The sequence below is a fragment of the Triticum urartu genome, chromosome 4 (genome assembly GCF_003073215.2).
Source record: "Triticum urartu cultivar G1812 chromosome 4, Tu2.1, whole genome shotgun sequence".
NCBI classification, from domain to species: Eukaryota; Viridiplantae; Streptophyta; class Magnoliopsida; order Poales; family Poaceae; genus Triticum; species Triticum urartu.
Genome location: NC_053025.1, coordinates 144,833,976 through 144,855,305, shown reverse-complemented (window position 1 = coordinate 144,855,305; position 21,330 = coordinate 144,833,976). Strand labels below are relative to the sequence as shown.

Here is a 21,330-nt window from a genome sequence, read left to right as displayed (position 1 = left end):
CAGCGGTGGGAACTCCCTCGGACCGGCGGCGGCCATCTATGAAGAGTGCTCTTTCTTAGCTCGTAATTTTAGTTTTATAGTATTTAATCATTGTCCTAGGGAAGCCAATATGGCAGCAGATGTTTTGGCTAGGAACTCGGAGACGTCTCGAACTATTGTTTGGAAGATCGAGCCTCCAGGGCTTCTAGTGGATGTTTTATCGAACGATGTATCCTTGTTTTTACATGAAATATAAACCGCCATGATAGGACACTTGAATTGTAAGAGTAGTCGGTTAGAGTTAGTGAGTGCATTCGCGAGCAAAGAATTTACCTGTCTAAAGTGTTCTATGTGAAAGAAGCGGCAAGAAGCCGGGTACAACGCTTTTCGGCCATTACAACGCTAATCACTAGAATTAGAAGCCGCACACACCACGCGTACTATATGACATGCATCACCTAGACCAACCTCATGCCAATGACAATGAAGCAAACCATAGAGCAACCAAGCCGCGTCACAACCAACACCGAAGACCTCTACAACATGACCAAGACCCAAAGACAACACAAACCAACTTACCCCCACCCATTGCGCAAGAGAAAGTCAGCAAGTGGATGGCAGGGCCTGGGCAGACCTAGAGAAAGAATTGTTGAGAGAGTGCCGGCGACGATGTACGTTGCGCCCCGAAGGCCCACGCCCAGAGCAGTAGCTGGCACAGATGGTGTCTTGTGTACGTATTTATTTTATTGAAGTCAATTTACCTTTGTGATGTATTATCTACTCCCTCCATTCACACATATATATATATATGATGTTTTGAATATTTTAATATGGACTATATACGACAAAAATAAGTGAAACACACAACGTGTCTATATATGCCTGATTTAGAAAAAAAAAGTTAGAACATCTTATATTTGTGAATGAATGAAGTATACGTGATAAAAAGATGTGTAGCCCATCAAATTACTGCTTGTATTTCATTGATTTGTAAGTGTGGTGCCTTCCATGCTTGCTTATGTATATGGTGTTGGCAGATCATTAGATGTTATCAGAAGAAAATTATGTTGCCTGCAATACTAAATTTACAACCTAATGTACCATGCTTATAGTGCTACTTAATTTTTTGTTTGAACATCACAACATAATAATTTATATATTGTTCTGCAAGGAAAAAAAACATATGTTGTTACAAGGCACTACCAGTTAGCAATCCAAGGCAACGGTTCCCGGCGCGGCGAAGTACGTGTATCCATCTAGTATATATTATGCTGATCTGCAATCCCTTATAGTGAAGCCATAGTGAAACTTGACACCAAGAGGCAAAGCTAACGATTTGAGGGAAACAAGCCATTAACAAAGTCCCATAAGGCCAGAAGGCCAAGTGAAGAACAGCAATAAAAAGTGGACTTGCAGGTCCTATATAAAGTCATGTACCACAATGCACCACTTAGGCTATGTATGAAATCACTACAAGTCACTTCCACAGTTCCACCTTGATGAAGAAGCCCTGCTCCAGCATATAGAGTTTGTCATAGATTTAAAACACACTCTTTTGGCCCCTCAGCTGTAGAAGCTACTTCCATGTCTGCAGAAATACAAGAATTCAGAAATAAAAAAAGCTGCTTACCATCGACTAAAGGCCAACAAGTCTAACTCTCCAAAACATTAATAACTAGATGATGCTCCGCACGCTGTTGCGGGAATATTTACAATATATTTCAATGATATTGATTTTATGGAATGAGAATATTAGGAGAAACAATATAAGAGCTAAAACTAAAAATATATATATGATTTATTGTGTTTGATTATTGTACTTTTGTAAAATATCATGCATGTTTGCATGTTGAGATGAACCTTTTTCTATGACTCATTGAATGTTGAGGTGGCCATTTTCTAATGCATGTTGCTTGATGAGGTGTCACGCTTGCATGTCGAGCGAAATAGGTTAACGGAAGCTTGCTATTTAGATATAGAAGATAACCTATCGGCAGCAGCTTTGCCCACACATGCACAAAATCATTAAGAGAAGACAAACTTGCTACTATTCCGGATGGGAAATAAACCCTTTGTTTCTTGAGCACAAATATCACCGTCAAAGAAATTCTAGTGTATGAGAAGCCATGCATCCATATCGTTACGACTTAGAAAGTGATATACTACTTTGATTGAAAATGTAAGTGCCAACTGAAAAATCAAGGCGGGATACCTGGAATGTAGAAGCTCATGTAGGCGCAGACTCTCCCAAAGTCATCGAGCACCTTCCTGACCCGGCCTGACTTGAGTTCAATCATGTAGACGCAAGCAACGGTGCCAACAAAAATGGTATCAGTGCCCTCAGCAAAGCCGACCACAGATACAACGGGAATCCAACTATAGTATTTGATTCCGTTAATTGAGTGTGAGAGGGCATCTCCAGAAAGCAGCGTCTTGAGATCGATTACCCTGCGTTGCGTCCATATCTCTGCTCCCCCGGCGCCAGAGCCAGTCTCCCTTGCCCACAGGGTTATGATGGTGTTATCCACAGCGGCGAACCCCAGGCCACCGTCCTCCATTGTCACGAGCCTCCCATTACACTTGGCCAGCGCCTCCAACACGTACAGGCGGGCTGTCGTAAGTTGATACTCGATGGTGTAATTCTCGATGCCGCGGAAGTAGAGCGCGTCTCCCACATGGACGCTAGCCGCAAAGTGGGCATTGGCCTCGGGGTGATGAAGAGAGGTGATGTCGTTCCACGCGCCAGTCTCCGACGAGTACAGGCGGGCGGAGGTCACCCCCTTCCCCTTGTCGGTGGATACGAAGGCCACACGAAAGGGCCCACCCTCGCAGCCGCAGTGGTCGCAGCCTTCCGCGGCACAGAGCACCGCCGCTGCGTAGTCGACGTAGTCCTCCGGCTCCGGCGAGGGCTGCGGAACACGGCGTTGGTCGTCCATCATGGGTTCCCAGACGACGAGGCCCAAGGTCCCCTCGATGCGCGGGTTTGTGGTGGCGAAGAGGGCCCGGCCGTGGCGGCAGTCGACAACCAACCAACATGGAAGGACGGGATCCACAACGTGAAAGACGGAGGTGGGGACGAATCGGGAGTAGTAAGGTTCATCGCCTTGCAGGATTTGGAGGACGCCCAGCAGGTGAGGTCTCCGGTGGAACTCGCGGTACCGGCGGCGGAAGGCGGGGCCGGCGACGAGGCGACGCCAGGGTTTGCAGACGAGCGACGCGCGCACGAGGCACGCGGGATCTTCCGGCGGGAGGCGGACAAGGATTTGCTCCACGAGGTCTTCCATTAGCGACGACGCCGACATGGTCGCAGATGCGCTTGTCGCGCGATGGAGCCGAGGGCTTTTGGTAGTCTCCACCTGGGATTGGGTTTGTGTATAAAAAGTAGGGTAAACATATTTTATACCTAATAACCATCATAATTTACCATCCATTTTGATTTTGTTGTTAATTGATTATACTGTATATACCAAAATTGCAGTAGAATCCGTATCTATTTTAAATAACCAAAGTAATGATACTAGTTGACTTACCAAAGAAGAACATGATGATGTAGGCCTTGGCATACCTCGCACCAAGATTCTGAAGGATTTTAGAGCATCTTCAGCCGTTGTGTCCCCAGGAGGTGTTTTTTCCGCCTCCTGGGAGGCACCGGCGAATTTTTTGTTCTGGGAACGACAAATTTTCCAGCCGTCGACGCCCTCCCAGCGCAGGCGACTCCTCCCAGATGGTCGTCGTTGCCGACATCATCACCTACTATGGCTGGAGAGAGGTCACCGTCATCTACGTCGACAACGACTACGGCTGCGGCGGTGTCGACGCCCTCGGCGACGCGCTCGAGGCCCAACGCGCCAAGGTCTCCTTCAAGGCGCCCTTCCCTCCGGACGCCGACGCGGCCGCCATCGCCGACCTACTCGTGCGGGTCACCATGATGGAGTCCCGCGTCTACGTCGTCCACGTCAACCCGGACTCCGGACTCGCCGTCTTCGCCGCCGCGCGCTCCCTCGGCATGATAGCGTCGCACAGCAGCTCGTCCTCCTCGGCGCCCGCGGCGACCACACCTGCGACTCCACCGCCACCTCCATGCGCGGCTGACCAAGAGGAAGAGCCACCGCTGGAGCTGCGCCCGTGTGCTTCTCCTGCTCTCCGCGCGGCCCAGCTCCCCTGCTGCAGCTTGCAGGAGGCCGTCCTCCGGCGTGTTCGTGAAGCCCAGCGGTGGCTCCGCGGCAGGGCGCGCGCGGCCGGGCGTCGAGGTGGCGGGGAGGAAGCAGGGTGCGGCGTGAGTGCTCGTCGAGGAGGAAGCAGGGCGTGGAGATGCACCTGGGCGCCCCCTCACGCCGGCGAGCCTGCGAAGCATCCGCCCAAGGCGACCTCGTCAAGCACGCCGGACGCCGGCCACGCGACCTCGCTGCCCCGCACGCCGGACGCTGGCCTCGTTGCCTCGTTGGCGCGCTCGAGAGAGGGGGGCATGGGAGAGGAGAGAGCAAAAGAGAGGAGAGAGGGTGTGGGCACGTGGGTGGGGCCCAGATGAAAAGGGAGGAGAGAGGGAGGTGGGGGACTGAGAGTGGGCCAACGGCGAGAAAAAGTAACCGCCGGCACGCCCAGCTTCCCCCGGGGGGCTGGGTTTGGGTGGGTTTGCCGGCATCGTTTTTCTTTAAATCCGGCAAAAGTAAGGCTTTGGGGAAGTGAGTGGGAGGATTTTTGCCGTCGGCTCTAGAAAAATGGCTTGGGGGCGTTCCTGGGGGCGCAGCTAGAGATGCTCTTAGAGCATCTACAACTAGAGCCCACATATCCATTGTAAGCGCCCAGGCGGCTTGCCCAGTCACTATCCGGATAGAAAACAATCATTCAATTGAACTTGGCAAATTCGGGCCAAACGCTTGGACTGACCGACATCACTAATACCCAGCCCATATTCGGGGCGGATATGGGGACATGCGGACGCGCCCACCACGCGGCTCTGACAAGCCGACTCATCCCAAATCCTCTCAAAATTGACTAGTCCATCACTTCGACCACCCTCCTCCCGGCTCCATCCTCCATTTCCCGCCTCCACGCAGCCGCCCACCCCTCCTTGCTTGTCGTTCGTGTCGTCGTCCTCGTCCGTCGTCGCTAATGTTGTCACCGACAACCCTGTCCGCCACCATTGTCACGGATGATGCATCGGCGAAATCGGTCAGGCTCCCCGGCGTGGCGGTTCCTTGCAAGGCGGAGAACCTTGCCTGGAAGGAGCGTCGGCGAAGGCAGCGTGAGCGTGAAGTGGCGGTGAACGCAACTACGAATATGGTCGGTGATGAGGCATGGGCTTTGGCACGAGCGGTGTGGCGACACATGCCAATCTGTCTGTCATGGCCGCGAGGAAAAACAACTTGTCGGGCGAGCGCGACTCCATTTCGCCCTCCTAGTGGACGGGCATCCCGGATTTGAGCTTTACGGGAGACTCCACGAACGTGACCACGATGGCCGACTCGCTGCAACTCCAAAGGCATCGGGCGACGTCTGCCAGTGTCGGCTCCGGGCATGCCCACATGTTGTTCGACGGAACAAGACCTGATACAATCTTTGCCTCTCTGACATTTGCATTCCAAGATTTATTTGTTCCACATACCATTAGATCAAACTTGTAGAATGATAGTTAAATTACGATGCAAATTGTAGGAACAAATTTTGAATAACATGATAAATGGTGGTCAAGAGCCTTTACAATTTAACATGGGGGAAATCAATTCCTCGACATTTGAAGTTGGGCAAACGTAATGCACAAAAAGAAAGAAGGTAGTGAAGCCAAGAGGTCCGACATTCAACAATTTGAAGATGTTTTATTGTGTGACAGTTGGTTGAACACTAGTGTGGATCCAATATGTGAACTGAGCAAAAAGGCGAGAAATATTGGGAAAAAATCACAAACTTTATCATGAGTAAAAACATTATGTGAAACCACACCCAATCAATACCAACCGTTGCCCGTGCTCTCACCAACATAGATGGTCCATCATCCAAGAGAATGTGAGCAAATTTGTTGGTTTTCTCATACAAGTTGTTGACCGGAACCAAAGCGACATTAGAGTTCAAACCCATACAACTTAGGCAGCGGCTTTGTACCATCAAGACGAGAACAAGCCATTCGCAATGTCACATTGTTGGATGAAATTGAACGGGAAACCTAAGTGGCAAACTGTTCTCGAGGAGATTAGAAGTGTCATGAAGAAGACGAAGAAAACCTATGGGTCTAGCTATGCTCAATCAATTGGACTAGAGGAGGAAGAAGAAATTGGTGGGGCAAACATATAAGCAGCCATGCCAAATAAAAATCGGCATGTGAAGGGAAACAAGTGGAAGAAGGAGAGGATCGCCCGTGATGGCGCGGTAAGCAAAATGTCCGCCACTTGGACCGGCATTTTTTTTCACCAAGAAGATGAAGGAGGAAAGGTACAAGATGTTCATAGATGTGCAAAGGAAGAAGATGGAGTTCGGCCCGGAGAGGTTGCACTTGGAGAATAACAAAATAGAATTGAAGAGGCAAGAGAAGCTGCGATAATGCAAGGAATTTGATCTTGAGAGAGACAAGTTGAGACTTGCAACAGAAACGAAGGAGTCGAGGATCATGCTGCAGGACATAAACCTCTTGAATGATGAAGGCAAGAAGTGGCTTCTCCGCATGAAGGTCATCAGTAATCGCAACAATTAACGTCTTTGTTCATTCGTGTATCGTTTATCCATGTATGAATTACTGAATTTTATTTTGTCATGTAATGAATTGTCGTTTACTTTGTATCGTTTATTCATGGTGCACTTACATTTATATGGATATTTGAATATGGGGAGTGTGGTTATGGAAAAGAAGAAATGATGACGTGCCTGACACCGTCCACGAACATATATGAGCTCGGATGTTGTAGATGCTCTAAGTTGGCCCGGCTAGTCATTTTATTGTAGCGCCTTGTACAATGAGCCTCGCGAGGGTTGGATCAATGTGCACTGAAGATCAACGGCAGAACTCTAGATCACCATGAAGAGAATAGGGTGTCACCTTATTGTTTTATCTAACTCATTTGAGTTCGAGTCATGGGGTGACCTGTGGTGCTTAGAGCTTCTTCTACGGAAATGTTAACGTCCACACGTGTGGGCGTTTGCATCTCGCCCACACACGTAGATCCGCGTCCGTTCGTGAGCGCACGAATCTTGGCATGTTTCTAGTGCCATGTAGGACTGGCCTGGTGTGTGGGCGTTCAGCCGGTCGCCCATACGGCCGTTCACCACACAGGAGGGGCTGGTGTGTGGGCGTTCAGCAGTTCGCCCACACGTCACTTTGCACGCACACACAAGGGCTAGTGTGTGGGCATTTGGCATCTTGCCCACACGCCCTTCTCCTCTCCCACACCCAAGCTGCTAGTTGCCATGTGTTTTTGCACTGCACATGGCAACTGCCCCTAGTGTGCTTTTATATGCAGGTGGCAACTCTCTTTTTTTACCCGAGTTTGTCATGTGTTTTGCAGGGTACACGGCAACTGCCTAGTGTGCACGTAAGCAGATGACAACTCTCTTTTACCGAGTTGCCATATGTTTTTGCATGGTACATGGCAACTGCCCTAACGTGCATGTATATGGCAACTTCCCTAACGTGCACGTAAGCAGATGGCAACTCTTCCTTTTTACATGGCAACTGCCCTAGCATGCTTGTGAGCACATGGCAACTCTCTCAACTGCCTAGTGTTAGTATGTGGCAACTCCTAAAGTTATGAAATCATGGCAACTACATTAGATCAGACCATACATGGCAACTGCAGTTGAGCAACCATGGCAACTGCAGTTGTCCGACATGGCAACCGTAGTTCAGCGACATGGCAACTGCAATTAAACGAACATGGACGAGGGTCTGGACCATGGCAACTGCGGGCGCGCGGTGACCGTCACGCGTGGCGTGCGGGGCCAGGTGGTACGAGGCCTGACATACAGGCGTGTGGCCGTTATCAACTTCGTCCACACACACGCGTGTGAGAAGGATCGGGAGGGAAAAAAAGAGGCGTGTGGGCCTAATTGTTTTGCCCACACGTAGGTGTGTGGGCTGTTCCTCTTATACACCACACAAAATGTGTGGGCGGACTCCCTAATGCCCACACGTGTGGCACTTATCGGCGTCTTTCTTCCATATAAAAGTATGCCTCCAAGAACTATAGTCATCAATGGTATTGTTGTTAATTTGACATAAAAATGTTTGACTCATTCCATCACATATATACGATACTTATATAATACTTCTTCAGTCTTATAATATATAAATGTTTTTCAAGCTCTTATATCATGGGACGAAGCAGAGTAGTAAAGTATTTCTCTTTACCTCATAATCTGTAGCAAGGTACGGCCATTTAGCTAGTAGATAAAGTAAAATTAGGGTCAAAATGTTGTCCTAACAAGCAAGGATCTGTTTTGGAACGGAGGCAAATGGAGCGGAGCATCAAGAGCCCCATCAAGGCATCCGCCATCTCCTTCCCAACCGCCGTAACCATGTCTTCCGACGTGATATTCTGACTCACATGCGGATCCGGGAGGTTGTCTTGTCGCGCCGATGCCTTCCTCTTGGTCTCATGGACCGGCCGCGGCGCCGGCGCACGCTCTTTTTCTTCCTCGGCGTGGTGGACGTTTCTTGCGTCGTGGTGCCGTACTTGGAAGAGAAGGAGAAGGCCGAGGGCGCCGTCAGGGTGAGCCTGGAGTCCGTCGAGTCTCCGCTGCTTGTCTTTGTCGGGCAACTTGGGCTGCACGGGCAAGCTCGGTGACCGGAACGCCCACAGCTGGACGTCAACATGGATCTGCATCCCGTGCTCCGTCACGAAGTCGCCCCAGTCGCCGATGAAGCGGTAGGCGCCGTTGGAGCGGAGGTACCGGAGCTTGAAGCCGAACTCGTTGCCGTGGTCGTCGAAGGCGGTGACGCGCAGGCCGTCCTTGCACTCATGGACAAGGTAGGTCTCCTTGTGGGAGAGGAGGCCGGTGATGGGGTGGCGCTCGATGGAGGCGCGCTTGCACGAGAAGAGGAGGCGGTTCTGGTTGAGGTCCACGTCGCTCTTCTGTAGGTTCTTGACGCAGACGAACTGCGGAGCCGTGGCGCCGAGCGTCTCGAGGTGCTGCGTCAGCCCCGTGCCGAGGCGCAGCGGCGGCGGGGCGGCGACCCGCGCCGGCAGCGATTTCTTCTTTCGATCCCTGTTCCTATTCGTCTTCTTCCTCTTCTTCTTATTCTTGGCTGGTGCCGTCTCGTCTTCCTCCATGGTCACGTATGCGCCGTCGCGCGCCGCTGGTCGCCTCGGCCGCGTCACGTGTAAGGGTTGCTCGTCGCCGCCGCTCGTGAGTCTCTGGTGTTGGGACGTGGTCGCGTCGGGACTGGACGCGCTGGTGCCAACTTCTGTCACCGTCTGGTATAGTAGGTCCAGGTGGCTCTGAAGTGGAATTAGGCGGGCATCTACCCGTCTCTTCTTGGGTGGAAGTGGGACTAGGAAACAAGAATCCTCGCGGTCGCTACTGTCGCTCGTCGCCCTCTTCTTTAGCGGCAAGAGCGATTTGTCGATGCGTTCAGGATCCGTCGTCGGGGTGATGATTGGCTTCGATTGCGCTTGCGCGGCATCGGCGTCGCCGTGTCGGAGGCCCGACGAGAACGGATTTCTTGGCATGCCAGATCTTCTTCTTGGAATACCTAGACTATATGATTTCCTTGCAACCATGATCGGGGGTGACCAGTACGTATATATGATGATGGATCGGGACTACGAGTCCGCTTCAGACACGCTACGCTACCGTCCGTGGTGCGGGCACCAGGAAAACGAGCAGACTCTAGCCCCGCCAGCTTAGCCAAAACGGGTTCCTTGATGCCACTAGCAAATATACTTTGCAGCCCAAGATCCTATATGTATACATGCACGGAGAATATACAAGGAAACACGAAAATAGAGTACTAAACTCTAAGATTCCTCCATGTGTGTCGATCCACACACCCAAAAAAAGAAAAAATTCCTCCGTAGATGTAGATGTCTCCCAAGGAAATGTGAACTCATTTTTCTAGAACGATGGTATCTTGTTTTCACTTTTCTTTTGGTTAGCTCTGTTTAACCATGCCAGACGAGACATGCAGTAGCCGCTGTGCATCAGTGTGGCGATGGCAGCTCAGCCTGGCCGGCTTGCAATGCATATCGCTATACCGCTCAACATCGGCAGCAAAGCATGCGAAGTGTAAAGTTATTCAGTACACAACACAGATCAAATAACCAGTGAAACGTGCCAAGATAGCCTTGCTCAGCTGCGGCACAAGAGATTATGACACAGAGCAACCACTAAAAATACAAGATCACGTAAGTACAAACACGCATTTGGAAAAGCACAAATCACCTTACACGCATCAGACACCAAACAACTGTCACGCTTGATAAACTTATCACCAGTTCAAGTTACTAGTACAACTTAAGAGAAGATGGTTCCCACAATTCACAAACATTTTAACGACTAAGTTTGCATGAAGCTAAACAGGGCCAAATATGGAGCTCACAGATTCCAGCAAGTTACTAACACCATGTAGGGCGAACGAAAATGAACTCTACTTTGATACGGAACCCTCGCCATCTTGCACCGTGGGGTGAACATCTGAGTTGTTGCTGCTGTCGCATTTCACAGACAGTGAATCATCTGCTGCCAGTCTCTTCGAACAAGGCTCAGCAGAAATAGGCTTGATATTAGCTCGCTTGATGCCTCTGCCTACAACACCGAGGTCGGTAACAGTACTTCCAGTGCTTCCAGATGTTGCTGCTGTAGACATCGTTGGGGAGTCAAAGCCATTGTTTACTCCACCCATTTGTGAAGAAGTCAAAGATGCAGCTCTTGGCGCCACAGCATTGCCAGCCTTCTGCATAAACCCTGCCTTTGCGGCAATGCTTTTCATAATCTCCTCTATTTCAGAGCTTGGGGTTGCCATTGCTTGCTCCAGGTCTTCAAGCTGAACCAAAAACAGTTCAGATATCTCATTGCTCATTATGATAAACATAAACATTTTCACTCAGACATCAATAGGCTGAAGACGAGAATAAAGTTGATAAGATGAAGGAATCTAGTTTAGTTACCTTCTTCTCAAGGTCAGGCAATATACCAGTAACAACCTCCAGCTCATCTTCAATAGACAATTTCTTTGAGTCTCCATCAGCAGTAGATGCACTGTCACCTTTATCAGCCAACAAGGTTTCCTTCGCTTTTTTCAGGCTCTCTAAACGTGACTTGCACAATGAAACAGCCTTTGCACAATATGGGATCGCATCTGCAATCTTAGATGCCAACTCATAGACCAAACAAATGCGGAAGTGTCTAGCACTGATTAAGGAAATTAGCAAAGAAAGAACAATAGTCTACAAGATAACAGTATTATATAACTGATATTTTCCTCTGGTCACAGTTAATAGCCACATTAGACTTGCATGTGCATTTACGTAAGTGAAAAGGTACCCGTGAGACATTCAAATCAGTAGAATTACCCACATCATCCATCAACAACAACAACAACAACAACAAAGCCTTTAGTCCCAAACAAGTTGGGGTAGGCTAGAGGTGAAACCCATAAGATCTCGCAACCAACTCATGGCTCTGGCACATGGATAGCAAGCTTCCACGCACCCCTGTCCATAGCTAGCTCTTTGGTGATACTCCAATCCTTTAGCCGTCCACTATGCACCGGAGCTTCTGGAGGCCTGCGCTGAATATGCCCAAACCATCTCAGACGATGTTGGACAAGCTTCTCTTCAATTGGTGCTACCCCAACTCTATCTCGTATATCATCATTCCGGACTCGATCCTTCCTCGTGTGGCCACACATCCATCTCAACATACGCATCTCCGCCACACCTAACTGTTGAACATGTCGCCTTTTAGTCGGCCAACACTCAGCGCCATACAACATTGCGGGTCGAACCGCCGTCCTGTAGAACTTGCCTTTTAGCTTTTGTGGCACTCTCTTGTCACAGAGAATGCCAGAAGCTTGGCGCCACTTCATCCATCCGGCTTTGATTCGATGGTTCACATCTTCATCAATACCCCCATCCTCCTGCAGCATTGACCCCAAATACCGAAAGGTGTCCTTCTGAGGTACCACCTGGCCATCAAGGCTAACCTCCTCCTCACACCTAGTAGTACTGAAACCGCACATCATGTACTCGGTTTTAGTTCTACTAAGCCTAAACCCTTTCGACTCCAAGGTTTGTCTCCATAACTCTAACTTCCTATTTACCCCCGTCCGACTATCGTCAACTAGCACCACATCATCCGCAAAGAGCATACACCATGGGATATCTCCTTGTATATCCCTTGTGACCTCATCCATCACCAATGCAAAAAGATAAGGGCTCAAAGCTGACCCCTGATGCAGTCCTATCTTAATCGGGAAGTCATCAGTGTCGACATCACTTGTTCGAACACTTGTCACAACATTATCGTACATGTCCTTGATGAGGGTAATGTACTTTGCTCGGACTTTGTGTTTCTCCAAGGCCCACCACATGACATTCCGCGGTATCTTATCATAGGCCTTCTCCAAGTCAATGAACACCATATGCAAGTCCTTCTTTTGCTCCCTATATCTCTCCATAAGTTGTCGTACCAAGAAAATGGCTTCCATGGTCGACCTCCCAGGCATGAAACCAAACTGATTTTTGGTCACGCTTGTCATTCTTCTTAAGCGGTGCTCAATGACTCTCTCCCATAGCTTCATTGTATGGCTCATCAGCTTAATTCCACGGTAATTAGTACAACTCTGAACATCCCCCTTGTTCTTGAAGATTGGTACTAATATACTCCGTCTCCATTCTTCTGGCATCTTGTTTGCCCGAAAAATGAGGTTGAAAAGCTTGGTTAGCCATACTATCGCTATGTCCCCGAGACCTTTCCACACCTCAATGGGGATACAATCAGGGCCCATCGCCTTGCCTCCTTTCATCCTTTTTAAAGCCTCCTTGACCTCAGACTCCTGGATTCGCCGCACAAAACGCATGCTGGTCTCATCAAAGGAGTCGTCCAGTTCAATGGTAGAACTCTCATTCTCCCCATTGAACAGCTTGTCGAAGTACTCCCGCCATCTATGCTTAATCTCCTCGTCCTTCACCAAGAGTTGGCCTGCTCCGTCCTTGATGCATTTGACTTGGCCAATATCCCTCGTCTTCCTCTTTCGGATCTTGGCCATCTTATAGATGTCCCTTTCACCTTCCTTCGTGCCTAACCGTTGGTAGAGGTCCTCATATGCCCGACCCCTTGCTTCACCAACAGCTCGCTTTGCGGCCTTCTTCACCATCTTGTACTTCTATATGTTGTCTGCACTCCTATCCAGGTATAGGCGTTTGAAGCAATCTTTCTTCTCTTTAATCGCCTTCTGGACATCATCATTCCACCACCAGGTATCCTTATCTTCGCTTCTCCTTCCCCTGGACACTCCAAGCTCCTCCGAGGCCACCTTACGAATGCAAGTCGCCATCTTCGTCCACACATTGTTCGCATCTCCTCCTCCCTCCCAAGGGCCCTCCTTAATGACCCTCTCCTTGAACGCTAGAGCTACCTCCCCCTTGAGCTTCCACCACTTCGTTCTAGCGACTTTGGCACGCTTATCCTGCTGGACACGAATCCGAAAGCGGAAGTCAGCAACCACCAGCTTATGCTGGGGTACAACACTCTCTCCAGGTATCACCTTACAGTCTAGGCACGCACGCCTATCTTCTCTTCTCGAGAGGATGAAATCAATCTGGCTAGAGTGTTGGCCACTACTAAAAGTCACCAGATGTGATTCTCTCTTTCTAAAGAGGGTGTTAGCTACAATCATGTTGTAGGCTAGAGCAAAGCTTAAGACATCTTCTCCTTCTTGATTCCTGATGCCATAGCCAAAGCCCCCGTGCGCCCCTTCAAAACCTGTGTTAGATGTACCCACGTGGCCATTGAGGTCTCCTCCTATGAAGAGCTTCTCACCAATCGGTAACCATGTCTTCCAGGCCTTCCCAGAACTCCCTCCTGGTGTTCTCATTGTGGCCTACTTGCGGGGCATACGCGCTGATAACATTGAGAACCAAGTCCTCAACTACCAGCTTGACCAGGATAATCCGGTCCCCACGTCTCTTGACGTCTACCACTCCATTTCTGTTTGCAGCCGTCCCTGTGTACCACAGCTTGGAAGCCGGCATCCTCCACCTCCTTCACCTTCTGTCCTCTCCATTTGGTTTCTTGGACGCAAAGGATATCAACACCTCTCCTCACCACTACATCAACTAGCTCCCGAAGCTTCCCTGTCAGAGACCCTACGTTCCAGCAACCTAAGCGAATCCTCCTAGGCTCGGCTAGCTTCCTTACCCTTCGCACTCGTCGAGTCAAATGCGAAGACCCACATCATCCATGGATAAGAAAATAATAATGATAACTTCAGCCACATAAATCTTCAGCTAATAAAATACGCACCAGTAAAACCAAGTATGCCGCTGCATCATACCACTACATGGCATACAATGACATTATTATTACCGCAAGGAGGATACAGTTCAACAATTCGACGATGGTCAGGCTCAACCAAATGCTCCAAGATGGCCAAAGCTTTGAAGTAGTCACCAAGTGAGTTGTCTATGTCCTCTGCAAACAAATGTAGGGCCATGAGTATCAAGACCACACACTAGTTTATTGCAGGAATAACTAAGATAACAGAGGTTACCTCTTTCCATGGAGACTTCAGCTAGAGCAGAAAAGATATTCACTTTCTCCATAGTGTTGTCTGGGTTCTTCTCCACTATTGCCCTTGCAATATCTAACATTTTCCAGGCTAGATCCAAATCAGAATCATCTTCTTCTCCCGCCATCTCATCACCATCCTTGTCACTCTCACCATCTACATCCTCCTGATCTTTCTCATTTGAGTTTTGACCTAATTAATGACTATGTCAGTATTTACCATGGTAGGAAGAAGAGCAAGCAGCAATATAGCTAAAGCAATGATATACATTCATACATAGAATTAATCAGCATAATGTGATCATTTTTTATCAATATATATAGTCATGAGCAACTAACTAGAATTCTCATGGAAATGTGAGACAGCGATATTCACATTTTGCAAAACTTACATAACACACAACTGCAGAAGTAGGGAACTTGCAAGAACCATGAGATAAGCACGGAGACGGAGGTCAACCCACTTCAAATATAGAACACAAACAGAGTAAGGACTGAGGAAGGGCCAAAGGCAGTTTACAAAGCATAAAACCAAGGCCATGCAAAGTGCACTATTTTAGACGGCTAACTGCAACACATTCAAAGTTTGATGCGCCCATATCTGTCTAATTTGGCATTGTCATCCATGTGTATGAACAACAATGGCAGACATAAATATTTAAAGCTGCAAGGAAAATATCTGACAAAAGGAGAAGACAGGCAGACAGCCACACAACATATTGTTGATCCATAACAAGCTTTTGAATGAGCAATCAAAGCATATATTTTTGCTACCTCTGAAATCACCTGCTATCTATAACATAAACTTGTTTTAGACGTTTAATCAATTAACAAAATCACTTCAATGAAGTGGATGAGAAGTTGAGAACTCAAGAAATAACTATGAACACTACATACCTCCAAATAAGACCCAGCATTTTGCAGCACATGAGCTCATTACTGATTAACATCTAATTGTGGATAGTCTCCAGTCGGTACAACAAGAGGAATATAAAGAAGTCTTAAATCATAATGACCATAATGTTACTAATATAATAATATGTCCAGATTAATGTCCGTCCTCTGGTGTATAACTGCATCTGAATCTACTTGGGCAAAGGAATAACAACACACCTTCTTCAAGACCACCTTTGTCTGAAGATGGATCGTCATCTTTGACATTGCTGCTGGATGCCTTTGAGTTTCCACTATCTTTATTTGTTATGCTCTTCGCTGGTTCTTCATCTGGTGCACTCTTTGGAACATTACCCAAAGGATCGGTCTCCTCCTGTGATTTGTATAGCAAGGCACATCCATATTTATAATACGTGCTAGCACACTCTGAAGCAAGTTCTCCATAACGTTCAACCCTGGTGACAAGACAACAAAGCCATATTTTTTTCAGTGTATCATTGTAAAGGTATTAAGGGTACAGCATAAGAACATGAAAGGTAACGTAATCTGAGATGAAATAGACCAACCAGAGCTAACCACCATAATGGTTCTATCAACCATTTTGATGACACAAAGTGTTAATTATGCTCCCTGTTGACTGTCTTTTATAAAAAGGTCACTACTGATTGGTGCTTGCACAGCCTATGAAGTACAATTCTGAAGTAGGATGAATAAATTATATAACAGTAAATATTCGTAACTAACCAGTACTGAAGAGGCATGTACACATTTCTCAAATAAGATAGCACCTATGCCTCAAGTAATTACACTTAGATTTAATGTTCATCCTAGTACACACATCAAGCACCAATTGCCAACATAACCTCACAGTCAAGGGGCCTCAGGTCAAAGCAAAACAACCAACAGAACAAACCACATATAAAACACTGCAAGTACAAGCTGAATCTACAGAACACATCTAATCAGTTTCCAGTAGGTGAATGTTCTCGCGAGGTGCTAACTATGTGCAATGTTGCTTGTTTACAATGACTAATGGTGCCGGTCAGAAGCACTAGCCAGTGCTAGAGAGCCATATAGACATTCTTATGGATATAATACATACTCCCGAAGATGTTCCCATCGCAACTCACACATGGCACATCACAACAAAATGGGGAAATCCATATAATTGCTGCCAAATAAGAGTAGGCTCATTGAACCGAATAATCATCTCTCACATCGCATTGCGCTCCCCGCTGAACACATAAACGTAAATACCACAACTGGTGATCACCTTCCTGTAGAATCTCTTAAACCCTGGTAAACCCACCCACCAAACTACATAAACCAAAAGCTCGACAGACCTACCGCCGAAGTAACTAGACCAGAAGAGCAATGAAACAAATGAACATTAAGCACACGATACATCCATAGGGGAATTTCCGCCGGGCTAGGAGTCGGATCGGTGGGTGGGAGGAACCCTAACCTGATCTCGAGGGCGCGGCTGAGGCAGTCGACGGCGACGACGAAGTCCCCCTCCTCGATGGCCTTGGACCCCTTGTCAAACAGCTCCTCCGCCCGCTCTAGGGTTTTCTCCTCTCCCCCCTCTTTCTCCTCACCGCCCGCCTCCTCCTCGCTAGGGTTCGGGAGCGGTGGGTCCTGGCGCTCGTCTACCGGCGCCACGAAGTTATCGGAGGAGGAGTCCATGGGCGGCGGCGGCGCGGGGGGGGGGGGGGGGGGGGGGGGGGGGGGGGGGGGGGGGGGGGGGGGGTATCGTTCCCTGTCGGCGCCGAAAGCTGCGGGTGGTGGGGAGGGAGGGAGCGGGAGAAGGGGCAATGAAATGGGGAATGTTTCGGGGAGACGCAGCGCCAATTCTGGGTGACGTGAGGCATCTGCCAGGGGGGGCAGCTTTTCGGAGTTTGGACTCATTTGGTCTTGCAAAACTGGGCCTTTTAGGGCCCAGAGTGTACGGAAAATGCCGACGGAGGCCGAGCTCCAATGAGCTCGTTTTCAATTTTTATTTTTTCAGAGCGCGAAAAATTCCAAATTTTATTTTATTTTATTTTTTGCGGGGGAATTCCAAATTTATTTTTTGAACACACATGCACATGTATACTATGTATATGCAAAATTTCACAGTATAATACGTTTACATGTGGCGTACAGGAAAAAGACAAATACACATTTTTAATGGGCCTTTTATTTTTTTTATTGGGCCAGAAATTTGTTATTTTTGTACAGCCTACAAATCACAACATTTTTTTACGAAATTTAACACGTTCTTGCGGAATACATATAAGTTTTCATGGTATTTTTTCAGATTTTTTTGGAACTTTTAAGTATGCTTTTTGAACTTTTGCAAAATACCGAGCTCACTGGAGATCTGCCTCCAAAAATCCGCACTCCCAGAGTGTAACCAGATGTGCTCAAAAAAATAAATGCAAAGCTAATTTTCACCTCCTCCTCCCCTCGTTACAAGTGACACATCACATGTGCGCCATTTTTCATAATTAGAGAATTTTGATGAAATTTCTTCCCTCACAAAAGAAGATATGGTGGTTTCTTTAGGATGTGTACAGCGCGCAAACATTGGCTGGGGGGGGGGGGGACAATGAAAAGGGGATGGTAGGTTTAAATTCATTTTTTTCCCAAAAATTATTAAAAAAATCAAATTATAATGAAATATTACTACAATAAAAATGGATGTGAACAATTGAGAAAAGTGTGCTTGTTTCAATGGCTGGGGGTGGGCGCTCACTTATTACCGGTTGGGCGAGGCCCATGTAGGTGAGTGCTCGCTGGCGCGGGAGGTACGCCAAGATAAACACGGGAAACACTCCCTTAGCGCTCGCCAAAGGCGATATAAAGCACTGCTCGTCAATCTCTCTACTTCATATTCGCATGTATTAAACAACACACGTGGCTCATGAACTGCTCCATCCCATCCACAACCCATCTACCAATGTCACACACGCAACCTTTTGTTGCTTCACGCCCCCTCAGCTCCTCTAACACAAATGCATGAGAAGTAAACGAAGCTTTGATGAAAGAAAATGATAAAGCAACTAAGTATTTACGCTTGCCTTTAGTTTCCTTGCTGTGCTTGAAGTCACTCCATTTACTTCATCCCATCATAGTGTAAAACGTTCGATTAAAGTTCAACATATTGATGTCAGCCTCAAACCTCCCACTTCTTGAGTACACTAGTTTTTTCCCGTATAATTTGGGATTTCGAATATGTGAGGTACCTTCTTTCAACAACAACATCATAAGGTGAATATGAATCTGCGAGAATAAAGCTCCTCGTTTCTTATGTTTTAGTATGTTGTTTCTTTAGCCTAAAACGGTATGTTGTTTTCTTAGGATGTGTTACTATTCAAAATTTCAGATAAGTCATGGCATGGCAAGGATTTAGTGCTTCACACCTTCAGCTAGATTTGTTGTACAAGCATCCGACAAGATTTGGTAGGTAACCTACCCATATGTTAACTGAATATGGTTTTTGCTTACTCAATAGTGTCCTGAACATGGAAGCTTAAACACCCTTGAATAAAAGAAAAGAGGTCCGCGTTATAGTGAAGGAAATATGCCCTAGAGGCAATAATAAAGTTGTTATTTATATTTCCTTATATCATGATAAATGTTTATTATTCATGCTAGAATTGTATTAACCGGAAACTTAGTACATGTGTGAATACATAGACAAACAGAGTATCACTAGTTTGCCTCTACTTGACTAGCTCGTTGAATCAATGATGGTTATGTTTCCTAACCATAGACATGAGTTGTCATTTGATTAACAAGATCACATCATTAGAGAATGATGTGATTGACTTGACCCATCCGTTAGCTTAGCACGATGATCGTTTAGTTTGTTACTATTGCTTTCTCCATAACTTATACATATTCCTATGACTATGAGATCATACAACTCCTGAATACCGGAGGAACACTTTGTGTGCTACCAAACGTCACAACGTAACTGGGTGATTATAAAGGTGCTCTTCAGGTGTCTCCGACGATGTTTGTTGAGTTGGCATAGATCGAGATTAGGATTTGTTACTCCGATTGTCGGAGAGGTATCTCTAGGCCCTCTCGGTAATGCACATCACTATAAGCCTTGCAAGCAATGTGACTAATGAGTTAGTTGCGGGATGATGCATTACGTAACGAGTAAAGAGACTTGCCGGTAACGAGATTGAACTAGGTATTGAGATACCAACGATCGAATCTCGGGCAAGTAACATACCGATGACAAAGGGAACAATGTATGTTGTTATGCGGTTTGACCGATAAAGATCTTCGTAGAATATGTAGGAACCAATATGAGCATCCAGGTTCCGCTATTGGTTATTGACCGGAGATGACTCTCGGTCATGTCTACATAGTTCTCGAACCCGTAGGGTCCGCACGCTTAACGTTCTGTGACGATTTGTATTATGAGTTATGTGATTTGATGACCGAAGTTTGTTCGGAGTCCCGGATGAGATCGGGGACATGACGAGGAGTCTCAAAATGGTCGAGACGTAAAGATCGATATATTGGAAGGCTATATTTGGACATCGGAAAGGTTTCGAGTGATTTGGGTATTTTTCAGAGTAGCGGAGAGTTACGGGAATTCGTATTGGGCCTTAATGGGCCATACGGAAAAGGAGAGAAAGGACTCAAGGGTGGCCGTGCCCCTTCCCCATGGACTGGTCCGAATTGGACTAGGGAAAGGGGGCGCCCCCTTCCTTCCTTCTCCTTCTCCCTTCCCTTTTTCCTATTCCATGTGGGAGGTGGAATCCTACTAGGACTAGGGAGCCCTAGTAGGACTCCACACTTTGGGCACGCCCTATGAGGGTCGGCCTCCTCCTCCCTCCATCCTTTATATACGTGGCCAGGAGGCACCCATAGACACACAAGTTGATCATTGATCCCTTAGCCGTGTGCGGTGCTCCCCTCCACCATAATCCACCTCGGTCATATCGTAGCAGTGCTTAGGCGAAGCCCTGTTCCGGTAGCATCATCATCACCGTCATCACGCCGTCGTGATGACGAAGCTCTCCCGCGACACTCAGCTGGATCGAGAGTTCGTGGGACGTCACCGAGCTGAACGTGTGCAGATCGCGGAGGTGCCGTACTTTCGGTACTAGCATCGGTTGGATCGTGAAGACGTACGACTACATCAACCGTGTTGTCATAACGCTTCCGCTTACGGTCTACGAGGGTACGTAGACTACACTCTCCCCTCTCGTTGCTATGCATCACCATGATCTTGCATGTGCATAGGAAATTTTTTGAAATTACTGCGTTCCCCAACAGTGGCATCCGAGCCAGGTCTATGCGTAGATGTTATATGCACGAGTAGAACACAAAGGAGTTGTGGGCGTGGGTATATGTATATTGCTTGCCGTTACTAGTTGAATCTTGATTCGGCAGTATTGTTGGATGAAGCGGTCCAGACCGACATTACGCGTATGCTTACGCGAGACTGGTTCTACCGCCTTACTTCGCACACAGGTGGCTAGTGGGTGTCTGTTTCTCCAACTTTAGTTGAATCGGTTTCAATGAATAGGGTTCTTTTAGAAGATCAAAAAGCAATCACTATACCGCGTTGTGGTTTTTGATGCGTAGGTAAGAACGGTTCTTACTCAGCCCGTAGCAGCCACGTAAAACTTGCAACAACAAAGTAGAGGACATCTAACTTGTTTTTGCATGACATGTTGTGGTGTGATACGGTCAAGACATGATGAGATATAAATTTTTGTATGAGATGATCAT

At 47.5% G+C, this 21,330-nt stretch overlaps 2 protein-coding genes across 2 annotated transcripts; both read right to left on the bottom strand.

Annotated features, from left to right (window-relative positions):
* Positions 1-1,274: 1,274 nt before the first annotated feature.
* On the bottom strand, positions 1,275-3,504 carry LOC125553701. The gene is made up of 2 exons (XM_048717442.1): positions 2,192-3,504; positions 1,275-1,567 (listed from the first exon to the last, which is right to left on the bottom strand). Exons 1-2 carry the CDS (start codon positions 3,279-3,281, stop codon positions 1,512-1,514), a joined length of 1,146 nt encoding a protein of 381 aa, XP_048573399.1. The 5' UTR covers positions 3,282-3,504; the 3' UTR covers positions 1,275-1,511.
* A 6,856-nt stretch (positions 3,505-10,360) lies between these two features.
* Positions 10,361-17,467, bottom strand: LOC125551139 (protein HGV2-like). The gene is made up of 7 exons (XM_048714295.1): positions 17,328-17,467; positions 17,054-17,288; positions 15,808-16,043; positions 14,678-14,887; positions 14,508-14,598; positions 11,073-11,310; positions 10,361-10,948 (listed from the first exon to the last, which is right to left on the bottom strand). The coding sequence occupies exons 2-7, from the start codon at positions 17,272-17,274 to the stop codon at positions 10,553-10,555; spliced, it is 1,392 nt and encodes a 463-aa protein (XP_048570252.1). The 5' UTR covers positions 17,275-17,288; positions 17,328-17,467; the 3' UTR covers positions 10,361-10,552.
* Positions 17,468-21,330: the final 3,863 nt, after the last annotated feature.

What these genes read in the sequence shown, in the direction of transcription:
- LOC125553701 (XM_048717442.1), bottom strand. Translation starts at nt 3,281, where the DNA reads ATGTCGGCGTCGTCGCTAATGGAAGACCTCGTGGAGCAAATCCTTGTC. An exon ending in CATGAGCTTCTACATTCCAG is followed by an intron (nt 1,568 to 2,191) that starts GTATCCCGCCTT and finishes GTATTTCTGCAG; the next exon opens with ACATGGAAGTAGCTTCTACA.
- LOC125551139 (XM_048714295.1), bottom strand. Translation starts at nt 17,274, where the DNA reads ATGGACTCCTCCTCCGATAACTTCGTGGCGCCGGTAGACGAGCGCCAG. An exon ending in CATCGTCGAATTGTTGAACT is followed by an intron (nt 11,311 to 14,507) that starts GTATCCTCCTTG and finishes AATCAGTGCTAG; the next exon opens with ACACTTCCGCATTTGTTTGG. An exon ending in TGCCTGACCTTGAGAAGAAG is followed by an intron (nt 10,949 to 11,072) that starts GTAACTAAACTA and finishes TTTTTGGTTCAG; the next exon opens with CTTGAAGACCTGGAGCAAGC.